The sequence below is a fragment of the Calypte anna genome, chromosome Z (genome assembly GCF_003957555.1).
Source record: "Calypte anna isolate BGI_N300 chromosome Z, bCalAnn1_v1.p, whole genome shotgun sequence".
In the NCBI taxonomy this organism is placed as follows: domain Eukaryota; kingdom Metazoa; phylum Chordata; class Aves; order Apodiformes; family Trochilidae; genus Calypte; species Calypte anna.
The window spans coordinates 66,785,164-66,809,101 of NC_044274.1; the positions used below are offsets into that span (position 1 = coordinate 66,785,164).

The 23,938-nt window shown below is 39.2% G+C and overlaps 1 protein-coding gene across 1 annotated transcript in view; it reads left to right on the forward strand.

Moving 5' to 3' along the window:
• Positions 1 to 76: 76 nt before the first annotated feature.
• Positions 77 to 23,938, forward strand: part of MSH3 (mutS homolog 3) — a 96,615-nt gene continuing 72,753 nt past the window's right edge. Inside the window, exons 1-8 of the mRNA XM_030467628.1 lie at positions 77 to 213; positions 2,207 to 2,330; positions 3,301 to 3,524; positions 6,647 to 6,859; positions 7,625 to 7,741; positions 8,479 to 8,596; positions 9,286 to 9,431; positions 10,390 to 10,556. Coding sequence (XP_030323488.1) covers positions 103 to 213; positions 2,207 to 2,330; positions 3,301 to 3,524; positions 6,647 to 6,859; positions 7,625 to 7,741; positions 8,479 to 8,596; positions 9,286 to 9,431; positions 10,390 to 10,556 — 1,220 coding nt within the window. The 5' untranslated portion in view covers positions 77 to 102. The remainder of the gene's footprint in view (positions 214 to 2,206; positions 2,331 to 3,300; positions 3,525 to 6,646; positions 6,860 to 7,624; positions 7,742 to 8,478; positions 8,597 to 9,285; positions 9,432 to 10,389; positions 10,557 to 23,938) is intronic.

The window sequence follows — 23,938 nt, forward strand, 5'->3', positions numbered from 1 at the left end:
CCGCGGTCCCGCCCCGCGCCCTCCGTCGCATCCGGCGAGGGAGGGAAAGGTGGCAGTGCGGGTGCCCGTGGCCCGGCGTCCGCCATCGCCGCCGTCGTCGCCATGCAGCGCGGGCGGCGGCGGGAAGGCGGCGGCGCGGGGCAGCAGCTGGTGCTGAGCAGGTTCTTCAGGACGGCGGGGAGCGGCGGGGAGCGGGGCGCCGGCCGAGAGACGGTGCGCCCGGGGCCGGAGCGGGAAGGGCGCGGGGCGGGCCAAGGGGATCCCTGCGGAAACCCCCGCGAGTGGTGGCTGAGGGCCGAGGGGCTGTGTGGTCACCCCTATTTTGTAGGGCGGTGTGGTCACCCCCAGTCTGCAGGGTTGTATGGTCACCCCCAATGTGCAGGGCTGTGTGGTTACTCTCAGTCTACAGGGTTGTGTCGTCACCCCCAATCTGCAGGGCTGTGTAGTCACCCCCATTTTGCAAGGCTGTGTGGTCGCCCTCAGTCTGCAGGGCTGTGTGGTCACCCCCAATCTGCAGGGTTGTGTGGTTACCCTCAGTCTGCAGGATTGTGTGGCCACCCCCAATCTGCAGGGTTGTGTGGTCACCCCCAATCTGCAGGGTTGTGTGGTCACCCCCAATCTGCAGGGTTGTGTGGTTACCCTCAGTCTGCAGGGCTGTGTAGTCACCCCCAGTCTGCAAGGCTGTGTGGCCACCCCCAATCTGCAGGGTTGTGTGGTCACCCCCAATCTGTAGGGCTGTGTGGTTACCTTCAGTCTGCAGGGCTGTGTGGTCACCCCCATTTTGCAGGGCTGTGTGGTCACCCCCAGTCTGCAGGGTTGTGTGGTCACCCCCAATGTGCAGGGCTGTCAGGATTGGCAGAGCTGTCCCCAGCCCTGCCAGCAGGCAGGGTCTGCTTCCAGTTACCCTCACTCTCTGTAGCATCCCTGCCGTGTTTAACCCCGGGGGTTCCTTAACCCTACTGCTTCAGGAAACAACCAGGCTAAGCCCATTTTGTAGGAGCTGAAGCTTGGCATGGGTACAGTGAACTTGGCAGAGGTGATGTCCAAACTTGTGACACCTTCAGTCCCTTGCAGTAGCATTGGCACAGGTTCTGACTCCTGGTATGCAATGGTTGAGCTCAAATCACAGAGTTCTGATGCCTCTTAGCCTGCTGTTAGGCCAAGAGAGCTTGCAGATATCCACCACCCTGCCCTGTTGCCACTGGGAACAAAGATGCTGTCTCTCAGAGACTGGATTTCATCTGTTTGTCTTTTCCAGTCTCCCTCTCATTAATGTTTCTAGCCCATTTGGCCCTGGAACAGTGCATAGTTATTTCACTTGTATCTCAAGTAACATTTTTTTCTTCTGTTTAGTCCAAAAACATTTTGAAAGGTGTGGTTACTGCTTTCTTTTCATGCAGTAAAAATGTTTCCTAATTAATGTTAATTTAGTGTTAAATAATAGTGGATTTAGAAGTGCAACTTGTTCACACTCATATGGGTTATGCATATAATTATGTTATGTAGAGGTTATGGGCTTACTTGCCAAGGGTGGAGTCCCAGCCTGCTAATGAGGAGTTTGAATTTCCTCAGTAGTACATTTAAACCATCTGAGGGTACCATATGAAATGTGGATCACAGAATCATTGGGTTGGAAGGGATCTCTTTGCATCATCTATTCCAGCCACCTTGCTGAAGGATTTAAGCTGCTAAGAGCACCTGTGGTGTGTTTATCTGCAGAGTGAAATGGTAATGTGTTTTTACGTTGTTGGAGTTGAATGCTACTTTCTCATGTTTGGTCATAGTTCTTGCAATCTGCCAAACAATATGGTGAAACAAAAGAAATGGATGGATTTTCTGTTCACGGTGTTAAAAGCGTGTGTTTCAAAAGCCATCTAAGGAGCAATAGTTGAAAGTTCTGTTTTGGTCACAGAAGTAGCTCCAAGCTGTCTTTTGAAGCTTTGGTAGCTGTTTCTTTTCTACCACAGCAGCCAGATTGTTCACAGAATGCAGTATGTCTCTTTCTCTTGTAGTTCTGAATGTTAGAGTAGCTACTTTATAAACAAGATGATGTGAAGTGTTAAAATAATAAGAGATTTCACATATTGTCAATTAATTTTGCATTTGGCATTGTCTCTTCATGAAATCCTTGTGTGCATTTTTTTCTTTCATAGAGGATGGCAAAGAGAAAAAATAACTGAACTTCTTTGTTTAATTTATGTTTCAGGCTTCTGAATTTGCCACAAAAAGGAAAACATCAACTGAAAGCAGTGAACCTTATGAAAAGAAGACCAAGACACGACAAATTACCTTAGAAGATATCTGTAACCCACTGAAGACTCAGGATAAAAGTGTGTCGACTTTAAATAAATCTTTAAGCATTTATACCTTGTAGTGTCAAATGTAAAAAATTTTGTCAACAAATGCATGCCTGAAGAACCATTATGAGCATACTAGCTATACTGTTGGAGCTCCTTTCTGTGGCTCAGAAGCTAGGTATTAGAGCCTTGCTCCAGAATTGCTGTGAAAATTTTTCATCTGGCTCAGTTTTAACAGGTTGTTCAGTCCATGAAGTGCAGAGGTCCAGGCAGAAATGCTGCAACTTCTCTTTCTATGTTGGTTTAACATGCTGTCTTTTAGACTCAGGCAAAGCAGGACTGACATCTGACAGCTCTTTGGAGTCTGGCCTGTGGCTGGGATACCCAAAGGCTTCCTCAAAGTAAATACTTGTAATACACTGCCCTTAACTGTGAAATGACATCCACTAAATTACACTGAAAATGCCTGTGCTGCATCTGTCTTTGAGCCAGCAACTTAACAAATTAATAATGCCAGAAAAACAGTGAATATAAAGTTCATTGCATTTACATTTCATTTTAAAGAGTTAGCCTCTATAATGTGTTTAAAGAGGGAACTGCATTGTTTTATGGGTGTGATGGTTTGAAGTATCTTTAAGAAACCATCAACTAGCAATACTGTCTGTTTAATAACTGCACTGAAAAAATGCCACTCATCCTTCAGTATCCTTGGCTTATGTGTGGCTTTGCAGTTATCATTCCAGAAAACAATTGTGCTTTTTTTCTGATGTATGAAGAAGCATAGCAGTGAGTAGTACTGATTTTCCAGGGAAGTTAATTGAGCAGATATATGTATGATTCTTTCAGTCTGGCAGAAATACCATGAGGGGAGAAGGACTGTGGTGAAGAGAGAGAGAAAGAGCAAAATGGTTGCATTCTCTTCTCAATGATATCATTCTGTTAGACATTGTGTTTTGGAAAATAAGATGCTGATTTTTTCTATTGTTGTGTATTTTTATTAAAGAGGAACCTCAGAAGTGTGAAAAGCCTCGTATATGTTTACGAACCCTGGACAGACTGAGAGAATTCTGCAGTGATTCAGACCAGCAGTGCAACAGAGCCCAGGAGGATGGTTTTCAGGAGAAAAAGTCTCTGAGTACTGAAAAATGTCCCAGTATTACTGGGAGAAGTTCAGAATTGAAAAACCCTCTTCAGTCTGAGGACATCAGCCCACAAGTTACTCAGAAGGTATGTAGAGCCTCGGTCCAGTGCTATGTAGATTACATTTTTTTTATAAAAAAACCATGGCACAAGATTGGCACAAGATTTATTTTCTGTTCTTTGTGTTCTGACATGAAACAGTGCAGCAGTACCCAGCAGGTCCTTCTTTTTGAACAGATGATTTCCAGGAACCCTTAGCACAGTGGTAGGCTGCCTCTTACAATTCTTCAGTGAAATCATTGAAAAAAAACAACGCAGTAATGAGAGAGCAGAGCACAGGGAGTGTATCTCCTGATTGTCAAGTATAGTGTAATAACGAAGTACAATAACAAATGTAATGTGAAATGCTCTTTGCTCAGCTTTCTTTCAGTTCTATAAATTGCAGCATGGGCTGTAATATTTCTGAAAGACTTTCTTTGCAAAAATGTGATTTGGAATTTTTACTGAGAAGTAGCTTAATCCATCTGCTAATAAATACAAATACTAAAGATTCCACTACAGATTGGTTTTTTTCTTTCTGCAAAAAATGTGGATATGTCCATGAAAAACTGTCATGATACCTATGATACAAGTTGTTAAGAGCATAGTCTTGCTTCTACTTTTATTACAGAGCTAATTAACATTAGTTAGCTGGCTGGGTTTTGGGCTCACCTTGCTCAATTTGAAATACTGAGGTCCTAAAAGTCATCTCATTGTTTACTGTGTTGTTGCATTGGGACCTAGCTGCTCTTTAATAAGGCTTTACATCTGGCTTCTTCGAAGGAAGGAGACTGTATAAAAGGTTGTGTAGTTAATTTGACCTTGCATGTTTGAATGTGGTGACCTTAAACTGTTGTGTCTGGGTTGTGTGAATGTGAGACTGAAATAAAAACAGTGAAGGAAACAACTTGTGGCAAAAGATTTCTGCTGTGAAAAGGGACTGAGTTTATGTAGCTGTGGTTAGTTGGAAAATACAGAAAGTAAATTCCTTCTCTGTCCCTCTGTTGCGAAGCCTTGTCTGCCTGGAACTTCTTAATTTCTGACCTTCTGTTCATCCAGCAAGTTGATGCCAGTGTTGCCCCTGCTAGTTAAACCTGTAAATTGTACATTAGCAGGTCTCACAGGTATTTCAGAACCATTTCTAGATCCTGAAACTATAGAATGTATGTGTGAAACATACATGACAAGTATTTTATCCTGGAGATCTTCCCCTTCTGTAACACTGGAGCCAGCATGTGCCTGGCATAGGTTTTCAGTTAAAAATGAGTGTGTTATGTTATCTACAGTAGTGTAGAAGTGTGTGTTCAGTCAACAAAGGCTTTTGCAGCTCTCGTCCCACCAACCTAAAATGGTTGTTTATGCAGAATTCAGGTTTCTCTTTGTCTTTGAACAGAAGTTTGTTATTCTGTCTTACCAGCTGGTGCAGAGTTTCTGCCTTCCTTTTGCAATGCACTGGTGTGCTTTTTGTGGCAGCACTGCCACTGCGTATTTGACAGCTGTTCTCTCTCCCTTCCTGGAGCATGAAGAAGGTCAGCTTTAGCTATGTGCAGAAAGACTGTGCAAGCAAGGTGTATGCAAAGTAAAAATAAAGATCAATTATTTTGTTCTTCATGTACTCAGTGAAGACCCGTAACCTACTTGACAGGGTAATATTGTAATCTTTATAAGAGACTCCTGCTCGGTTTGTGGTGGCCAAATAGGTGGAGGATGGCCTGCTCTCCCTGGAATGGCTGATCTTAGATGTTTGCTTCTTGCTTTTTTCTTAGTGTTACAACTTTTTAATGTGAGTAATTTTCTAGATTTCTTGAACAGCTAACTTAGTACCATTTCAGCAATTCAAATTCCATGTGTGTTTTTACTTTTATAACCTTATTTGATGTGCTCTGTCACAACAGTTTTCTCTGTAAATTGAAACAAGATCATGACTGCAGGTGTGGTGCAGACCTTGGATTGAAGACCACTGAATCTTGGGGCTGAGGGTTTTGTGGTAGAGACAGTTAATCTCCAAGGGCCACCAGATTTCTAGACAAGTGCAGCTTTGTGCTGGGCTTTGTCTGCTTGTCAAATAGCTCATCCTTTGATTGTGTGCAATTCTGGGAATTCTGCAATTCAGTTGACAGACCTAAGTGTTTGAGTATTTTCCCCCATTATTTTCTGATTGCATTCTTTGTACTTTCATGACCCAAAGTATACAATTTTTACTATTTCTGTGTTTCTTCTGAGTTAACCATTGCTTCTGAACAGTGTTGCCTTTGTTCCTTGCAATCTAGGTGAAAAGTTTACTGAGTTTATTTGCAGAGACAGAAACTTGCAGGACAACACAAATTGTGTTTTGTATAGTCAGAGGCTTAAGAAACTTGTGAAAGGTGTTGTCTGTGGTTTTTTTTAACCCATTTTAGCCAAACTTGATACTGTGATGAGGAGGAACTTTTCTGTAGGTGAAGAACACCTTACCAGTGTTTTTCACTGCACTCCTAAAAGACTGAATCTGCCATCCTGCTTACAGTACAAAACAAAACGAAGTTGTAAAGGTAAAGCTGCTTGGCTTTTACATAATGTTACATAATGTCATCGTAAATGATAAGCTGCAGAGAGAGCTGGCTCAGTGCCTGAACTGTTAGGGGTTTTAGGAACTGTAATTTGCTGCATTTAAGAATAAATTATTTTTGGAGGTCTGCTAAATTTATGTAGAAAGGGCAAACTGGAGAAGAAAAACAGATTTGGTGCTTGAGACAGCAAGCTGTCATACTGAATTGCTTTACTTCTTGATTTACTGTGGACTCTTGGAACATCAAATCTCTCTGTGCTGCACATTCTGATCTGTAGATTGGAGTGGGACTTCATTCTTGCTTTTATATATGTCCAGTTGAGACTGCCCAGTCTTTGCAGCCTGCGTGACCTGTGTTTTGAGAACGTGTGATACATTAGAGATTTGATTTCAACTGTGATGTCCAAGGGCTGTTGTAAGGCAAGGTGACTAACTGGTGCAAAATCTTTGACTTTCATGACTTTTCAGTTCCTTTTAATTCCACATACACTGTATGCTGTATATCCTACTCTAAAAGTTTTGCCATAGTTCTTGGGACAAACAGTCTTTAGCTCTATGGGCTACAGGAATAATGGATTTCCTTGATGGTTTCTAAGAATACTTCTTCATCTTTTATTTACAGGAGGAGTTACGCTGTGATCTTAGCCAGTTTTCTGCATCTTTTAAGTCCAACGACAATACTCAGAATACTTCAGATGTGAATCTTAATAAAAGAACCAAGAGCATTTATACTCCACTAGAACTTCAGTTCATAGAAATGAAGAAACAATATAAAGATGCTGTTTTGTGTGTGGAATGTGGATATAAATATCGCTTCTTTGGAGAAGATGCAGAGGTAATTCTTGCCAAGGCTAAGAAGGGATGTTTGCATTCTGTTTGTGTCTTACTAGGTCCTGACTATAGCAAGTATAGCCTGGGTGCAGAGAGCATATTAAATGCATGTTCAGGTGTGGCATCTACACGTGGCAGATCTGTAGGATCTGGAAAGTACATTGTAACAAACAATTCTAAAGTGATAGTTCGTAATGATTTTTTTTTCATAGTCTGTGTCCCAAAAATCATTGCTATCAGTGTAACTTTTAACATTTCAGACTTGATATCAGTAAGAAACTTTGCTTACTTACTGGGAATTATTTTTTCTGATCAGCTTTGTACTGTGTAATTTGTCTGTTTGTTTTCTGGTGCGTTCACAGTACAGAAATGGAAGTATAGTATCCAGGCACACAGTTCAGTGTTTGACGGCAGTTCCTGGTTAACACTTATTTTCTCTAGGCAGAGAACACCCACCTTTGTGCCAAGGGGCAGAAAGCAAATGCAAATCGTATATTACAATCTACTTTAACAGGAGTTGTTACTCTTTTTCTCTGGAGCATTTGGTTTCCACCACTGTTTAATACTGCTTTTTCAGTATTTTAATACTGCAGCTCCTGTTTGTGTCAACATGCTGGGAAAGCAAGGTGGAGGAGCTTGGCTCTTTGGGCTTTCTCCAGTGATTTTTTCCTGCTGACAGTGGTCTTGTAGTTGTGCATCAGTGGTGTCACAGAGATGAGCTCCTGGACTGCATTTTCAACTGTTGGCTGACTCTTTTTGTACTTTGCAGATTGCAGCTAAAGAACTAAACATCTATTGTCATCCAGATCATAACTTTATGACTGCCAGTATTCCAACTCACAGACTGTTTGTCCATGTGCGGCGGCTTGTAGCAAAAGGATATAAGGTTATTCCTTTTATTAAATTATGTTAAGTACAGAATAGCACTGAAATAACTTGCACTTGCTGTAGCAAGGCTTTGTTTGAACTGAGATGTGAAACTCATTGCTACCTGTTTTTGTAATTAAAATGGCTAACTTCCCATCATTTCAATTTCTCTGCTCTGGTGAGCATAGTGAAATTTCAAGTGTCCTCTGTTTCACAAAAAAGTGTTGCTGTGTTTTCTAGAATAGTTCTAATGTTTGTCTCAGTTTTTTATTAAGCCTTTGCCTCTTAAGAGATGGATAAGTAGATACTTCATGAAGAGAAATTTATATATCGCCTGTCTCTTTTATTCTTACTCTCAGTGTTGTTTTTTTATGTCAAACCATATTTTTCTTTCTCTTTTCCTTCCTGCTGTTGATTTCTGTAAGTCATTAGCTTTCCCTTTTCTTTTCTTTTTCTGCTTATGAGAAAAGGGCTTGTTGAGTTTAAAATTATTACAGCAGTCATTCACATCTGTAGCTGAATTGTTTCAAAATAGGACAAGAAGCACAGCGGTTGGGCAATTAGTGGTGGATGGAGCTTAAAGAAAATAGTGCCTCACAGTCTCATCACTAGTATTGATGCTAGTCTGTGCCCTTCCTGCTCTGTTTTAGTGATGTTGTTTGTACATCTGAAAAGATAATGACATTTAAAAATAATAACAATAAAACCAATTTATTATTAAACAGCTCACTTTGTTTCTTTTGTTTGTGCCTGTAGGTAGGAGTAGTAAAACAAATGGAAACTGCAGCACTGAAGGCTGCTGGAGAAAACAAAAGTTCTGTCTTCAGCCGGAAGCTGACTGCTCTCTACACAAAGTCTACACTTATTGGAGAAGATATCCTTTTCAAATAAATGTAGTTGCAGACTCTGATCTTTAGTGCATGAGGCCGTAGTTCTTGTAGTATCATCTAGATGGAACAGGAATAGGAATAGCTAGTGGGTAGTGGAAGAGTATCAGGAAGAAACAAAGTTCCTTTAATTTCATATTGTCGTAAAACAGTGCTGGCTTTGTAAAGAATTTAATCTCTTAAGGGTTTTAGGTTTGTTGTGAAACAGCAGAACTCGTGTATATAGTAGCTGCTTTCTGAAATCAGAGAGTGGACTTCCCATGTACAGTGTTCTGTAGGACTTGTCTTCAACTAGAATTTCACTGGATGAATGACAGGGTGGAGTAGCCCATAAGTAGAAGCAGCTGCTGGTTTAACTTTTGACATGGCTGCTCTTGCTTGAATGGGGAGACCCACAGACATATGTTTTCTCTGCATAAACTGACAAAATCTGAGCACTGTGTTCTGTGAAGCATTGCCTGTCCTGTGAAGACAACCACTGACTGCATTCCTTATGCTCGCAGTCATCTGAAGTTCACTGAAATTGTAGTAGGAGTCAAACCAATGAAAGATGAATTAACCTTTAGTCTTAGAAGGCCCAACACGAAATCTAATTGAGAGGGATTTAAATCTAGAAGGACCTGTGAATTATGAACTGAAGTCTGTGGACTATGTTGTTTTTTTTAACATTTGTTACATGTGAACCCTTTGCTGAAGCTAGATGATTCTGTAGATGTTGAAGAGGTAACAACAGATGTCCCTGATAACTACCTTCTCTGTATGTGTGAAAATGGAGAAAACTTAAAGGACAAGAAGAAAGGTGATATTGTTATAGGCATTATGGTAAGTTAGTTTCATAGGGAAAATTATATGAGTAGATATCTGGGGAAGGGGTAATTCTGTTGGGCTGTTTTTGAGAGGTGAGTTATTATCTCCACTGATGATTGTTCTGTTTAGATTTTTTTTGGGTGGTGGGGTTTTGTTGTTTGTGTTTTTTGTTTTGTTTTTTGTAACAAAGTGCATCTTAGGTAAGGTACCATCGTGATAGCTTATAGCTGAATAATTCTGATACCATTTTTGCTGCTGTTAATGCTTGAAGACATAGCTGTGTTTTAGCCAAATACAGGGAAATTGCTAGTTCAGATGCATTGCTAACTTTATAAACATTTTCAGGTGTAGTAATTTAAAACTTGTGGGCACCTCTATTTGCTACAAAATACTGTTCTTCAGAGGAAGAGACTCCAGCTTTTTTACTCTTTCCACTGGAGATTTGTATTCCCTTTTACAGTGAAGATTAAGACAAGGATTGTTTGGCTGGCAAAGCACAGTGATAGCTGAAGGCCCAGATGATAATTAATAGATTTTAAAAGCACCTTCATTGTGCTTGTGTTTGAATGTTACACTGTGTCTGGGAGAGCACAACAGTATGTGCTAGGATGAAAATTCCCAGGCTGAACTGCATCTGCCTCCCAGAGACTTCCAATTATGTAGATTGGCCTAGTAATGACACTTGAGCAGTGATGGACTGAAGAAGATAAGAGCACATTCACATTTTTAAGGTATTGTTGTCATTTGCCAAGACAAAATTGTGGTAGTCTTTGAAGTTATTGCCATATTACAGGTGTGAAAAACACCACTGTATTTTTTGATCTGCCACTTTTCACTAAGCATGTGGGCGCTGTGTAATTTTGTGCTCTACACCATGAATTTCCTTCCAAGCATAGCAATTTGAGTCAGTAAAACACTGACTGAAATTTTAAATATTCCATGAGTTTTTATTTTTTTTTTTTTTACTTTACAGGCAATCCAACCAACTACTGGGGAAGTAATTTTTGACAGTTTTCGGGACTGCGCGTCTCGCTTGGGATTGGAAAGTCGGATTTTGCGCCTGCAGCCAGTTGAAATAATACTTCCATCTAGCTTGTCAGATAAATCTGAAAAGCTCATCAACAGTATAACCTCCATGAGGTATGTTCTATGAGGATTTTGTTGTCTGGATTTTTTTGCCTTTTGTTGGTTGTTTTTTTTTTTAGTTACAACATAGCTATTGATGGAGTTCAGATCCAGAAGTAAGCATGGAGGTGTTGTTCTGTAGTTTGCTTCTGGGCTGAAAATTCCCCAGATTCCACTGAGCACTGGGCACTCATTCTTTATTTCTATTTAAAATGAAATATATGCCTTCTGTCTGAGGCCTATGAAAGATTCATGCACCTGAACACTCAATGGTTCAATTCAGATCATTTGCCCCCATCTCCTTATTGCATGCTCTTTTGAATTTATTTCACTTTGGGATCTGAAAGTGCTGTTATGTAACTGTTTTTCTTGTTTGTCATCATTTTATGATCTCTAAAAAGCATGAAACCTTTTTGTATTTCTGTAGATAGGTACAGGAAAGGTTTGCAGCTAGTATTTAATTCTCTTTGTCCAATAATGCTGTCTTAAACTTGGATACAAACTTGGAAGTGTTATGAGTGAATAATTGTATTTTTAGTTCTCTTTGTGCAATCCAACAATAAACGTATTACATGTTTTTTATATCAATTATACTATGGAATAACTAAAGTCAGAACAGAATGTAATTTATAGGATGATAGATGAAGGGTGAGGCAATCCTCTGAATAAATGTGGTAAACTTGCAAAACCTTGCTGATAAACATTTTGAGCAAAAATACCAGTTTCTATTTTTTTTTTTAAGGATGCAGCTTTAGACTATAAAGAGCTAACTTAGAATTTGGTGTTTCCATTTTTATTTCACTGGACAGAAATGGTAATATTTTTCTTCTATGTGTTAACAAAACTGGAGCTAAATAAAACTGAAGCAAAATGAATGCATCACTTAGGCAAAGTTTTGTACTAGGGGGAGGTTACAAATACCATCACTTCTGTTAATGTAAAGATGGGTGACATCATCATGGTGACATGGATGGTAGCCACCTGACAGACAGTTATGTCAAAATATACAGTAATGTTTGCAAAATGACTTGTTAAGTCTTGGGCAGTTAAATACCAGATTAGGAAGTAGCAAACCTTTGTCATTTGCCAACAGATACTCATTTTTGTCTTGCTAATCCATTTACTTTGCCAAATTTCTCTTTTGCATATCAATTCTATAGGAGTAGCTCCAAATTATTTCCATTATTACCATGATGAAAATCAACAGGTTTTTGTAGTTGTTGTTGCTGCTGCTGAAGTTGTGCACTAAGAGTTTTGTAGAATCAATTCTTCTCCCTTTTTTTTTTTTCTTTTTTTTCCTGGTTGTGCACTAGTAAGTAACTTTTAATTTCTATTAATTTCTATTTAGAATGAAAAATACCACCCATTAGCTGATTTTGTGAACAGATTGTAGTTTTTTTCCGTTTTCCAGTAATTTATAACCAGCTCTCCAGGCTAGATGTCCTTCATTACATGAGAACCCCATTGCTTCAGTATTCTTCACTAGCTTTATTTCAAAACCATTTTTCATTAATTTTATCAAAGATTTAACCACTAGAGGGCCCTAAAGTATTTAATGTTACTTTGAGTGGTTCCAACATGGTGCTTTGTTGTGCTTTAAACTAGGCCACTGTATTTATATTATTGCTTTTATACAGCTAGTAATTTTATGTTAATGTATATTGAGTGGTCTAAAGTGTTAACTTTTGGTTATTCTGGATTACCTGATCATTTCATTTTTATCTGCTATTTTATAAGTCCTAGTGAGAATCATCTATTACCTGGAGCAGGTTTCATGGCTATGAATGGCTAATTTTTTAAGACCTTTCTGACCAAAACTGTGGGAACTAGTATCTTGTGTTTTAAGAATGCTCCACGTCTCTTTGTGCATTTGTAGTGCAGCAGAAAATCACTCGATTTATAAAATCAGGATACAGATAGGAGAGAAAAATAGTCCCAGAAGGTGTACAGCTTGCAGTGTTTAGGAGCAGAGAAGGGTCTTGCTGCTCATGGCATGCCCATGTCATGTGGGAATTGCACCAGGAGTTGTCTAGGTAATTTAGGGGAGGACTTGATTTTTGCATGTTGCAGGTTAGAACTTCTCACTGAGCAACCAAGGTGATGTGGCCTAGGTCTCCTTCAGCCCAAAGAGTGCTCTGATGGTTATTTAAAAAATGTTAAAATAGTGCAGATAAACCACTACAGTTTTATGAGAGTAGTCATAATCTGGTTCAATGCCTGATTATATTCACCTGTGCTGTCCTTCCCTTTCTGTACCTTTTTATATATATTTTTTATATATAAAAAGAACAAGTGTAAATAGTAGACACTGGTGTATCTATCTGTCTGCTTTTATTCTACAAAAATAAAATGTAAATAATATATGTATTTCCTCCTTATGGAATGCTGTGCTTCCCTCCTCCTGTTCTTGTTGCCACCACAGCTATGTCCAGGCTCAGCTTTGTCACGCATTCAGTATTTTGTATATGAAATACACTATATTTATATCAATCAGAGTATATATCAGTATATATTCTATTTCAGTATACTTTCACAGCCAAATGTACACCAGAGGAAAGCCTGTCACAGAATTAAAATCAGCTGAGTGGTGGGGTGCTGCTGGATGATTTAGGAGGAGCACGTGAAGTCACTTGGAGTGCTCAGTTTGGAGAAGAGGAGGCTGAGGGATGACCTCATTGCAGTCTGTGCCTTCCTCATGAGGGGAAGAGATGGGACTGACACAGATTTTGTCACTCCTGTGACTGAAGACAGGACTCAGGGAAATGGTAGGAAATGGTTTAGGTTAGATACAAAAAGTTTTTCACCCAGTGGGGAGTTGAACAGTGGAAAAAGCTCCCCAGGGAAGTGGTCACAGCACCAAACCTGCCTGAGTGCAAAGGATGCTTGGATGATGCTCTCAGGCACATGGTGTGATCTTGGGGGTGCCCTACACAGGGACAGGAGTTGGACTTGGTGATCCTGATGGGTCCCTTCCAACTTGGCAGATTCTATGATTCTAGATTTGTTTTTACCCAAAACAAGTGCTAATTAAGTCATCAGAAAGGTTTTATTGTTTTAATCTGGTTGACAGTTACCACAACCTAGTACCTAAGCCTAAGGAGTACTTCTTTATTGTACTATTTCTGTGAATTAATGTAAAATAGTTTTAAACTTTGAGTTGGACATGGAAGCACAGGTAAAATGTGGCCTCTTCACTTCTTAGGTTTCATGCAGTACAGTGTTAGTGAACACTTTGCTTATCCTGCAGATTAGTAAATAGTTTCAGGCCTTGTATGTGGGTGTCAGCAATAGGAAGAATGAAGCAAATTTTGCAGTAAATCACTAAATGACTGCAGCAGCAGAACTGTTTTCAGAACTGTCTAAGAGCAGTGGCCGAGAAAGCCAAAGTGGGACATTTGGCCCTGGTTTTGAAGTTTCCTTTATCTAAGTTAGGCATGGACATTAATGTAACAATCAGTAAACCAAGCTAAATGCTACTGTACTAAGATTGCTTAGCTGTTCATGTGATTTATTAATACAATGGAATTCCAGTTTACTTATATTTTGCATACTTGGGACAAAAGGGTGTAAGCTGTAAGCAATACCACTGATTTAAATGAAGTTAGGCTCATACATATTTTTTTATAAAGATTTTGCTTAACCATTTGGATTAAACTTCTTTACCAGCAGGCTTTAAAAAATTGTTTAACTTACAGTATAGAATCGTGTGACAGGTCACAAACTTTCCCCTTTGGTATTCATAACTCATGGAAGCAAATGTATTGAAATACATGGCATGGTTTCATGTTGCTGCTTCAGGTGATAAATTAAATGCTCTTATTATCTATGCTATGACAGACATTGTCCATAAAAATGAATAACTAGAAAGTACTATTTGAGGACAGATTTAACGACTAGAAAGTACTATTCCAGGACACTGAACTGGAGGTCAGTTTTGGGGGACAGCATTCCTTCAAAAACAAAGCAGAAGTTAAAAGTAGGTTGCAGAAACTGGTTCAGAACAAACTGTTCTGGTGGGCAGTGTCTTGTTCCCTGAACCATTAGTAACATCTGTTTGCAAGTGCTGGCCTGGCTGGAGCAAAGTATTTTAACACTTTTAATTTCCTTAATTCTGGAAGATGGAGAAAATGTTCTAGCATTAAAAAAATTAAAAGAAAAAAAAAAAGCATTTTTACAGGAGAGCACTGAGTTTTGTATTCCAAGTTCTTCCTAGTCAAGGGTCAATATCCATCCTCTTTAACACACTGTCTGATTTAAAATTTGGCACGTGCTGGTCTTCCTGAAAAATGTGGTACTTCTGTCTAGTACATCTTAAGAATGTCCCAGTGGGCCTCTGCATTTTTTTCCCATTTGCCCTTTTTTAATATGAACAGAGGTGGTGTTTTTATTCTACAGCATTCAATGGCACTATGGAAAAACACACTGATCACAAGTGCTTCACTTTCAGCTCCCTTAACCCAAGGATGCTCTGCTTGGGGTTTTTTTCAGTCTTGTCGGATGTCTGAAGTTAGGATGTTGCAGTAGTAACCTTCTGTCCATGCCGATATATTTCTTACTTAATCCTGTTTGCAGAGCATAATGTCTTCTTCCTATTGAACCTATAGCTTGCAAGTTGGTTTTGACATAAACCCCATCATGGGCTACATTGTTTAGGCTGTAGCTGTCTGCTACTTGTTACTTTTTTTTTTTTCTTTTCTCCTCTGGTTATGGCCTTCAGGTTTCTGTTTTTGTTTGAGTACTGCAATATTGTCCTTGGCTTGGAGTTTGCTGCCTGGATTCCCTTCTCTCTCAAATCCATTGAGAACTCATCCTTCCTGTTCACTGGTATGATCAAATGACTCCCAGACTGAATCCCTTGAGTACCTAAAATCCTCTGTGACTACAAGCAGTGCATGCTTGCCTGCTTTGTCTGTAAGGACCTCTACCAGTAAAGTTTCAGGCTTTTTCTGCTTACGGTGCAGTGCAGATAGCCCTTTGTTTCAGCAGCTACTTCTGCCTTCAGTTTTGTATCAGCTGTGGTCTCTCAGGTACCTGCATTATTGCACAGATGTGTTGCTCTCTGGTTTAATCCATGCTGTGATCTCTTCCCAGCCCAAAGCATGAGCAGAGGCGTTCATAGCTCTTGGTGGTATGTGTCATCTGGTTGGTTGTTCCTTGTCATCCTGCCCCCTGACTGTATAGTTTATCAGAAATTAAGGAGAAGAGATGTCTTTGGCTTTTCTTGTTTCAGTAGGTGTGGTGCCATAATAGAATACAGCAGTTCTTTGAGTTCCTTGCAATGGGAAGTATGTTGTCTTTGTAAGCTAATTTGGAAGGAGCGTAGGAGTGAGCTGTAGACAATTTGTAACATGCATTGCACAGTAGTGCTATTCACTGCTAATTGCTGTCATAGATAGAGTTAGGGATTTATGTCATCAGTCAAGGAGTAGAAACTCATCTGAAATGAACACAGTGAAGTCTTGCAAGTTAATATAAAATGCTTTTAACTTCGTAGATCTTTGTGTGGCTGATGGTTGCTCAGATCAGAAGGTGATGCTACACTTAATGTTGAATTTTAACTCCTCCCCATTTTTATGTAGCCCCCATACATTGTAGCCCCCATACAAATGTATGTCCCCATACATTTTTGTAGCTCAGCTTTTAAGGTCTGTAGGTGAGCAAGGACAGGACAGCTTATAGTGACAGGAACAAGACACCAAGTGGTTACCATGATAAAACACCATGGCAAATGGAATTGCTGAACAGAGGAGTGAAAAGTATCTAAAGAGCTGGTAATGATATAGCTAGTGGTTTCATGGTTTGTATAGCTTGTAACATTCCTGTGGATATTTAAGTGAAAGGCAAGCTGTGACAAACATCTTGAGAATGTTCCTGTGTAAATGGAAGCTGCAAGCAGTTGAATTTGCAGCAGGAAAAAACCAAGTGAAGTAGAAAACCAGCATGTGAACTATTTTCTGTATATACAAAAACCAAATGCATCACTGAACAGATGTTTACTGGCTAAAGAGGGATTTTGTACTGCTAATAATCCAATTCATGTCCTGGGCAACTCAGCTGTATGCAGAGTTGCTTGCAGAGCATTGATCTTTTCCTAGCTCACTTGTTTTGAATAGTCAGGGAAAAAAACCCCACCGCAACAGTGTTATCAAATCATGTAATGACTTGAAAAAATTGCTGGACAGGCTTTTCTCAATTTAATCTTGTTGCAGCCCTGAAACATGCTGTTCTCCATATTGTAGTCCATTATTGTGAATGAGCTATATTCATTATATGACAGTGTGGGTGAGGAAAGCACGGGGCTTAAATCTCTTGACAAATTGCTTATGTCTAAAGTCTACTTCTTTACCATTACCCTTCACAGTTTAAGACAGAACACAGGCATATGGCATCCTTTTGATGAAATTACTCTTCCATTATATCATATCAACAATAACATTACAAGGGTTGGACCAGATGATCCTTGAAGTCCCTTCCAACCTGAAATTCTATCATTATGCCTGTAGAGCTGTCACTTGAAAAACATGGGAAGGCAGCTGCAAACCACTGTGCTTGTGTGCAGTTGGATTAAAAAATGTTAACATGGGTCATTACAGTGACTGTTGGACTTTGCACAGCCCCTCTGTTTTTGTAAATTCCTCTAGGTAAAAACAAAGAAGTCCTGATAAGCTTCCCCAGCAGCTTGTACTTGGTGATTCAAAGATACATTATTTTTAAACATGCTGTGTTCTGGAGCTTTATTTGTGGCATTTTAGCATCAATTAGTGATATTCATGGGTTTGGATCCTTCCCTCCTCCCCTCCCCCAAGTAATTGAGCCAGAAATTATTAAATGAAGTATGATTAAATAGATCTTGATGTTTGTGCAGTTTCTTCCACTCAAAAAATTATCTTTTCAATAAGAAAAAAACCCATGTGAAGTGAGGAAGTTAAAGTATTTTTTTTTTTCATGCTTTAGAACCTGTTTGATTTATTGTTATAGGGTAGATTAGAAACTGCAGGAGGGGTCATCTAACTAATTCTACATTTTATGGTCCCCTCTGGTCATTATGGGTTTACTTGCTTGTTTTTCTCAATATATACTGATATGTTGTGGAAGTTTCTCAGCCAGGGAAGGGGTGTTGGAGCTTCAGCTTAGCAAACCCAGATGGAAGCCTGGAGCTCTACACCTCAGTCTTCCAGGAGATGTCACCACCATGCTGGAGCATTGTGGGCTTAAGGGAGGGAGGGGGTGAAAGCAACCTTTTGGTAATAATTGATTTTTCCTAGATATCTGTGAGGAAAATAGTTGTGGTGCACCAGGTGAATTGGCAGAGAACGGTATTAATTTGAAGGAGCAAGTCTCATGAACATTTGAAATTTTTAAAATTTGAAATAGAGGTGATTGCTATGATAAAAAAAATTAAATTGCTATGGTGAATCACATCAGAACAGCAATACCATGTGGGTATTGGATTTTCAGTTTTCAGTTGTGCAAGGAAGTGAATATTTACTGATTAACATTTATTTTCCTGATGTGCTGATATAGATGTTATATGCATTGGAGATTTTAATGACAGAGCAGGTGATTGTATGTGAAAGGCGTGTGTAAATCTTAGGGTTCTATAGCTATAGGGTTGTATATAGTTGTATAACAACTGCATGGTGCACTGAGAGCAAGGAAGCCATGCAGACATGCACACACCTAAAACTGGAAGTTGTCTCACCCCTGTTAGGTAGAATAGGGATATAAATGACTGACAAAAGTGTTGAATGTAGAACTGCTTGGAAGTGCTCAGGTCTTCATAGTAAACCAGGCACTTGTTTATATATCCTTTGAGGTGACCAGAACAAAAGGTAAGCAACTTTTCTTCTTAGAAATAGCCAAACCCCAAACACAACTGGCAGCTTTGTTTGGACTGAGAGTGAGTTTTGAATGAAAGTAAAATCCTTTTTGAAGGATCCAGTGACATCAGTACTTTGCTATTGTAACTCCTTACTACAGAGTGTCCTACATGTTGACTGGTCCATGGTAACTTTCAGTGTGTGTGTTCTGTGTTTTAAGTGTGAGGGTAACTTGTCTGTTTTCATCCAGAGGTAAACTAGCTAGACTTTCATTAGGGTAAGTGCAGGCATGAAGTTTAATCTGTTTGGAGGAGCTAAGACACTATGAAGCAAGTCTGATGCCAACTTGGTCTTACAACCAGAACATCAGTTGCATGTTTCCCCTTGTTCCCTGATAATGTTGCATTAAACTGCATCTAGACTGCACATATTCAAATAGAGAAGGACTCTTAAACTCTTAAAGCTGGTATGGAACTTTTAAATTTTTCAATAGACTGTGATTGTTGGTGTATTTGTTAAAAGTCCTAGCATTTTTTAAACAGCTTTTTTCCTATAATTTATTCTTCTTTGAAGCGGACGTGGGACATAAATCTTTTCCTGTGAAACAGTAGCATCAGGGACACTTTGGATGTGTTAATTTCTCAGACATTAATTCTTCCCACATTTTATGCCCTCACTGCTGGTGTTAGGAGTTAGATATTCAGCAATTTTGATAAAAAAAATGTAGTGATTTGGGACAAGTATGGGAAGGAGAAAGACCAAAACTTACTCCATGTTTGACATGCAGATAGCAGTGATACTAGGTGGTAGAGAAGAATTATTACCTTGTAATGGTGTTTTCCCAACTCCTCTTGAGTTAGGGAAAAGAGGAAGTCCATGAATAAATCTGTTTATTTATTTTTAATTGAAACAGAATATATTAATTTTCTTAATCTTGAAGAAAATTAAACCAAAATGAGTTTTTATGTGCTATCAGTCTCCTGAACTGAAAAATGGGGACTTCAGACTAGCTTTAACAGTTTAATTTTCTGCTTGACTGGCTTACATTTGTCTCTCTTTGAACAGATTTTCTCTTAGATGTATGATGTAGGTAAGATGTTTTAAGTAAATTACAGTTGTGAAGAATGTGCTTTAATCATGGCCTCATCCTCTGGCAATTTGGAGTAGTAAAAACAATTGTTAGAAATTTGTACTTAAGTTCTCTCCTAAATTTATATGGATATTTTCTCAGTCCTTGACTGAATTGAAATCCTTGCCATAGTAGTTAAGTTTCCCAATGCAAAGCTTTGTAATGCAGAATTTTTTAACCGTAGAAGTTTTCATGCATGTGTATTTGCTCTCCATTTATGTGAAAGAATCTTTCTGCAGAGGCAGAGGGAAACAATTGAAATACTTGAAAACAATTTCTAGCAAATATACCTGCATCTGTTCCTGTTCTTATTTTATGTTGTGCCCATCTCCTTTGCTATCTTGGAAGTCAGCTGCCTGCCTCTCCATTCCTTCTGCCTATTCTCAGCCACTGTGCTACCTGCTCTCTGGAGTCTTTTCAACCTCTTTTAGTCTTTGTCTTTTTTTTTTTTTTTAAGTTTTTGTATTTAGGGTGTCCTTGTTCCCTCTCTCAGCATGATTTGAGGCATTGCTTGCAACAGACTGCTTGCCACTGTTCTTTTCCTCTACATATGACTGTACAAAATTGTGGCTGACAGTGACTTTAAGATGGAGACAGAAGCATCAAGTCCCCACATAGTCTCATTCTACAGAGGACTTAAGTTAGACCCTTCTACCTTTCTTCACCTTTCACATATGCTGATGAAGTGCAGGGTTCTGAGAAGGAAGGACAGCTTTCCTGGAAAGCTTCACAAGGTTTTTTGTACTTCATCTCACTGCATGTCTTATACCACTTTTGGGCTATGCATTTCCCCTTTTACTGAAGACCTCTTGTTAGGGCTTAATGAAGAACCAAGGGAACAGTGTGAAGAACAAGGCTGTGTGTTACAAGACATCAAAGAACAGTTTGAGTGGGAAGGGACCTTAAAAAGCTCATCTAGTCCAACCCCCCTGAAGTGACCAGGCACATACTCAATTAAATCAGGTTTCTCAGCACCTTATCCAACCTGACCTTGAAAGTTCACTTATGAGGGGCATCTACCACCTCCCTGGGAAACTAGTTCCAGTGTCTCATCACCACTGTAGTGAAGAATTTCTTACTAATATCTAGCCTAAATCTGCCAGTTTAAACCCATTACCCTTTGTCCTGTTGCAGTAGGCCCTGCTAAAATGTCTGTCTCCATCACCCCTTCAGTTACTGGTCCCAGTGGGGGACCCCTCTGGGACTCTACTTCTTGCTGATCTCCATCCAGAAATTGAACCATTGACCACTGCTCTCTGAATTAAGCCATGGGAAACATAACTTCCCTGCTTTTTCACTTTTATTAACTTCTCATAAGATGTGAAGTCAAGATAAGTAGCCTCTTGTGGTTACAGTGTACCACTCTTAATTACAGAAATATGGCAGTGAAGAGAAATTTTGTATGTAGAGGGCATAATTATTAATGCTATTTGTATTTATAATATTAGTAATGTCAGTCTGTTTAAGCATCTCTGTGAATCTCACAGAAAAGCCTGAAATAATTTGTTGAAAAATTAACAAGTTCATTTAATCACATTTAATGGATTCTTAAATCTATATCAGCTTATCAAAGGAAATGTTAATTAAAAGTGTAATTGACTAGCCAGCTGTTTCCTGTTTTCTGTCCAGCATCCCCTATTAAAAACATTACAAAACATGTAAAGCTCTTTATCTGTGGCAGATGAGAAGTCCCCAGTGCCAAATTCTGCTCAAGCAGTGAGATTTAAATAATAGTTTTTTAGTTCAAGGAATGTTGGGTGACCCATATATGTAGGCAGGTAATGTGGAGGCAAGCTACATTACCAATTGACCAATTTCCCCTTTAAAAGGGGAAAAACTCCTTCTAAAACATGACATACATGGTTAGCAGACCAGAATATTTTGTTCCCAGAGGTAAGCACTGCACAACAAGCTGACTGTGTGATTGCATTTTATTCACTACATGCAAGAAAAGCTGTTAACAGCAGCCCAGTTCTCAGATGAGGCTTATATATGGAGAGCAGTATATAGGAACACAGCAAATAGGTAGTGAACATGAGCTCAACCTTGCTGAATTGAACTCTTTTAACAATGTAAAATGTACAAGTCTTTTCTGCATGAGTAGCACTGTTAGGTTCCAGTGTTCATTCCAAGCTTGAAAATTGTTCTCTTATTTTTCATTATTATGTACAAGATGTGGCTCATTGAACCATTCCATGTTTCAGTTTTCCTTTTTGTGACATGACTGGGAGCAGCAAAGGTCCCCTTGATTGTGGAGAATCTCCATTGGTCTTTCAGATATATCCAGTTAACATCAGGGATGTAACCAGCCTGCTTTTGTGTTGATATTACACTTTCCATTGGGCCAGGGCAAAAAAAGTCATGACCAACCTCAGTAGCTAGCTTTGTCTTTCCCAGAAGCAGAGTTTGGACTCCCTAGGGGTTAACACAGAACTATCAGGGTGTGAAGACATCTTTGAACATTTGGCTACCATTTGCAGGGATTTTTTAATGTATGAGCCAAACTTCCGTTTGATTTACAATTTTTATTAGAATTTTTAATTTAAAAATTAAAATTCCATTTGCATTCATGACCGACACCCTGAAGCCTCTTTTTTTGGAGTGGAGAATGAATGTGATAGGGTTCCTGTTCTTTTTTTTTTTTTTTTTTTTTTTTTTTTTTTTTTTTTGCTTTCATTCAAATTAATTCCTTGGGGTCTTCTTCTTCACTTCATATCTGGATTTGTTGTTATATTTAGCTCCCTCTGTCCCATCTTGAGTGCCATCCTTTTTTCATTGGGTGAGTGAAAGATCAAGTTAGAAAGTTTTGTTCCATAGTGCAGGACAAGTGTTGGTGACACTGGGGAGAGGTGGGATGTGTCAGAAACCAGGATGCTGTCACAGCATGACAGGAATGAAGAATAACTCCAGTAACAGCAAACATAAAAGGAGTGGGGATAGAGCAGTACTTAGCCTATTGTGTTAGATTTGAAATAAGTGTTTCACTGGATATATTTGTGAGTCTGGAGTTAGTCTCTTTATTTTAGTCGTAGCTGAAGAGCTCAAATGAAGTAATTTTTGGACGAAAATCAGGGACACTACATTCTTCCAGCTGTGCTAGGTAGTAGGCAAACTCAGTTTGACTTGAAGCTTCTTCAAAATAGAAGAAGTTTAATTTCTGGGATTAAGGTGTTTAGTAGGTTTTTAACGGGCTCTAATTACAGCTGCAAGATCTTGCAGCTAAGTTGTGACGAAGTACTTGTAATACTTAGTAATTAATACTTAGTAATACTTAAGTAATGTAGAGGGGAATTGAATGTGTTAGGTATCCCAAACAGCGATCTCCAAGAGGAGGGAAAAAAGGGAAAAACCTAGTAATCTGAGTAGTTATATAATCTATCATATCCTTTCAGTTGGAGTTGGTTCAACTGATGCTGTCAGTGGCTTGAGAGGAGAATGAAATGTGAACAGCAAGTTGTGCGTGCCAGGAATCAAAAAAGATGAGAGACTTTGTGCAAACAGTCTCAGCTGAAAAATATGCTTAAATAACCAGCTTAAATAGTATGTCCTGTTCTTCCTGTAACATATGAAGTTTGCCTGTAGAAAAAGGAAGAACATACTTCTTAATCTCCTAGCTTCTGGGTTGTTGGAGTCCTCTACATGGAGACATAGTAAGAGAATTCGTGCATGAAAAATTCCTTAGTTTTCCAAAGAGCATACACTGCTTATGGTACAGATCTTGAGTTGTGTGAAGAAGACTCTCTGAAGGCAAACCAAGTGACACCATCATGTGGTCACAAAGCACCTCTGAAACTATAACTAGCCCAGCATCAGATCCACCTCTAATCTCATTATTAGATTGTTGCAGACAGTGAACAGAATCTTACATGCTCGTTTTTTTCCTACAGCACAAAAGAAATTACTTGGTAGAACAGTGCTGTATGGTAAGTAAGGTTATGCAGCCTGTCTGTATGTTCATGCTCTTATTGGTGCAATTAAGCTACAGCTGGTTTATATTGTATTTAATAACTTTCACAGTTTCTTAGATACTTTTCTTTCTCACAAACTTGGAAAATTTTGTCTTGGATGGGATTTCTGGAGGTCATTTTGTTTAACCTCTTGCTCAAAGCAGGGCTTTTTTCAATGTTGGCTCAGATTGCATGAAGTTTTCCCAGTCTGGAAAATCCTCAAGGATGGGATGTCTCCAGCGTCTCTTTACCACCTGCATATGTGCTTAATTGGTCTTGTGAGGAAGTTTTTTTTCCTGAGATCTGTGCAGAATTTTGAACAAGTTGCAACTTGTGACTACCTCGTTTTGTCCTTTCATTTTGCACTGCTGATCAGAATCTGATCTAGGCTTTCCTAAAATGCTCCTTAGATTGTAGCAGATGCCTGCTTAGCTTTCTCCAAACCAAGCAAGTACATACTTCTTAGTCTGTCCTCATCTGACATATGCTTTTGGCCCTTGA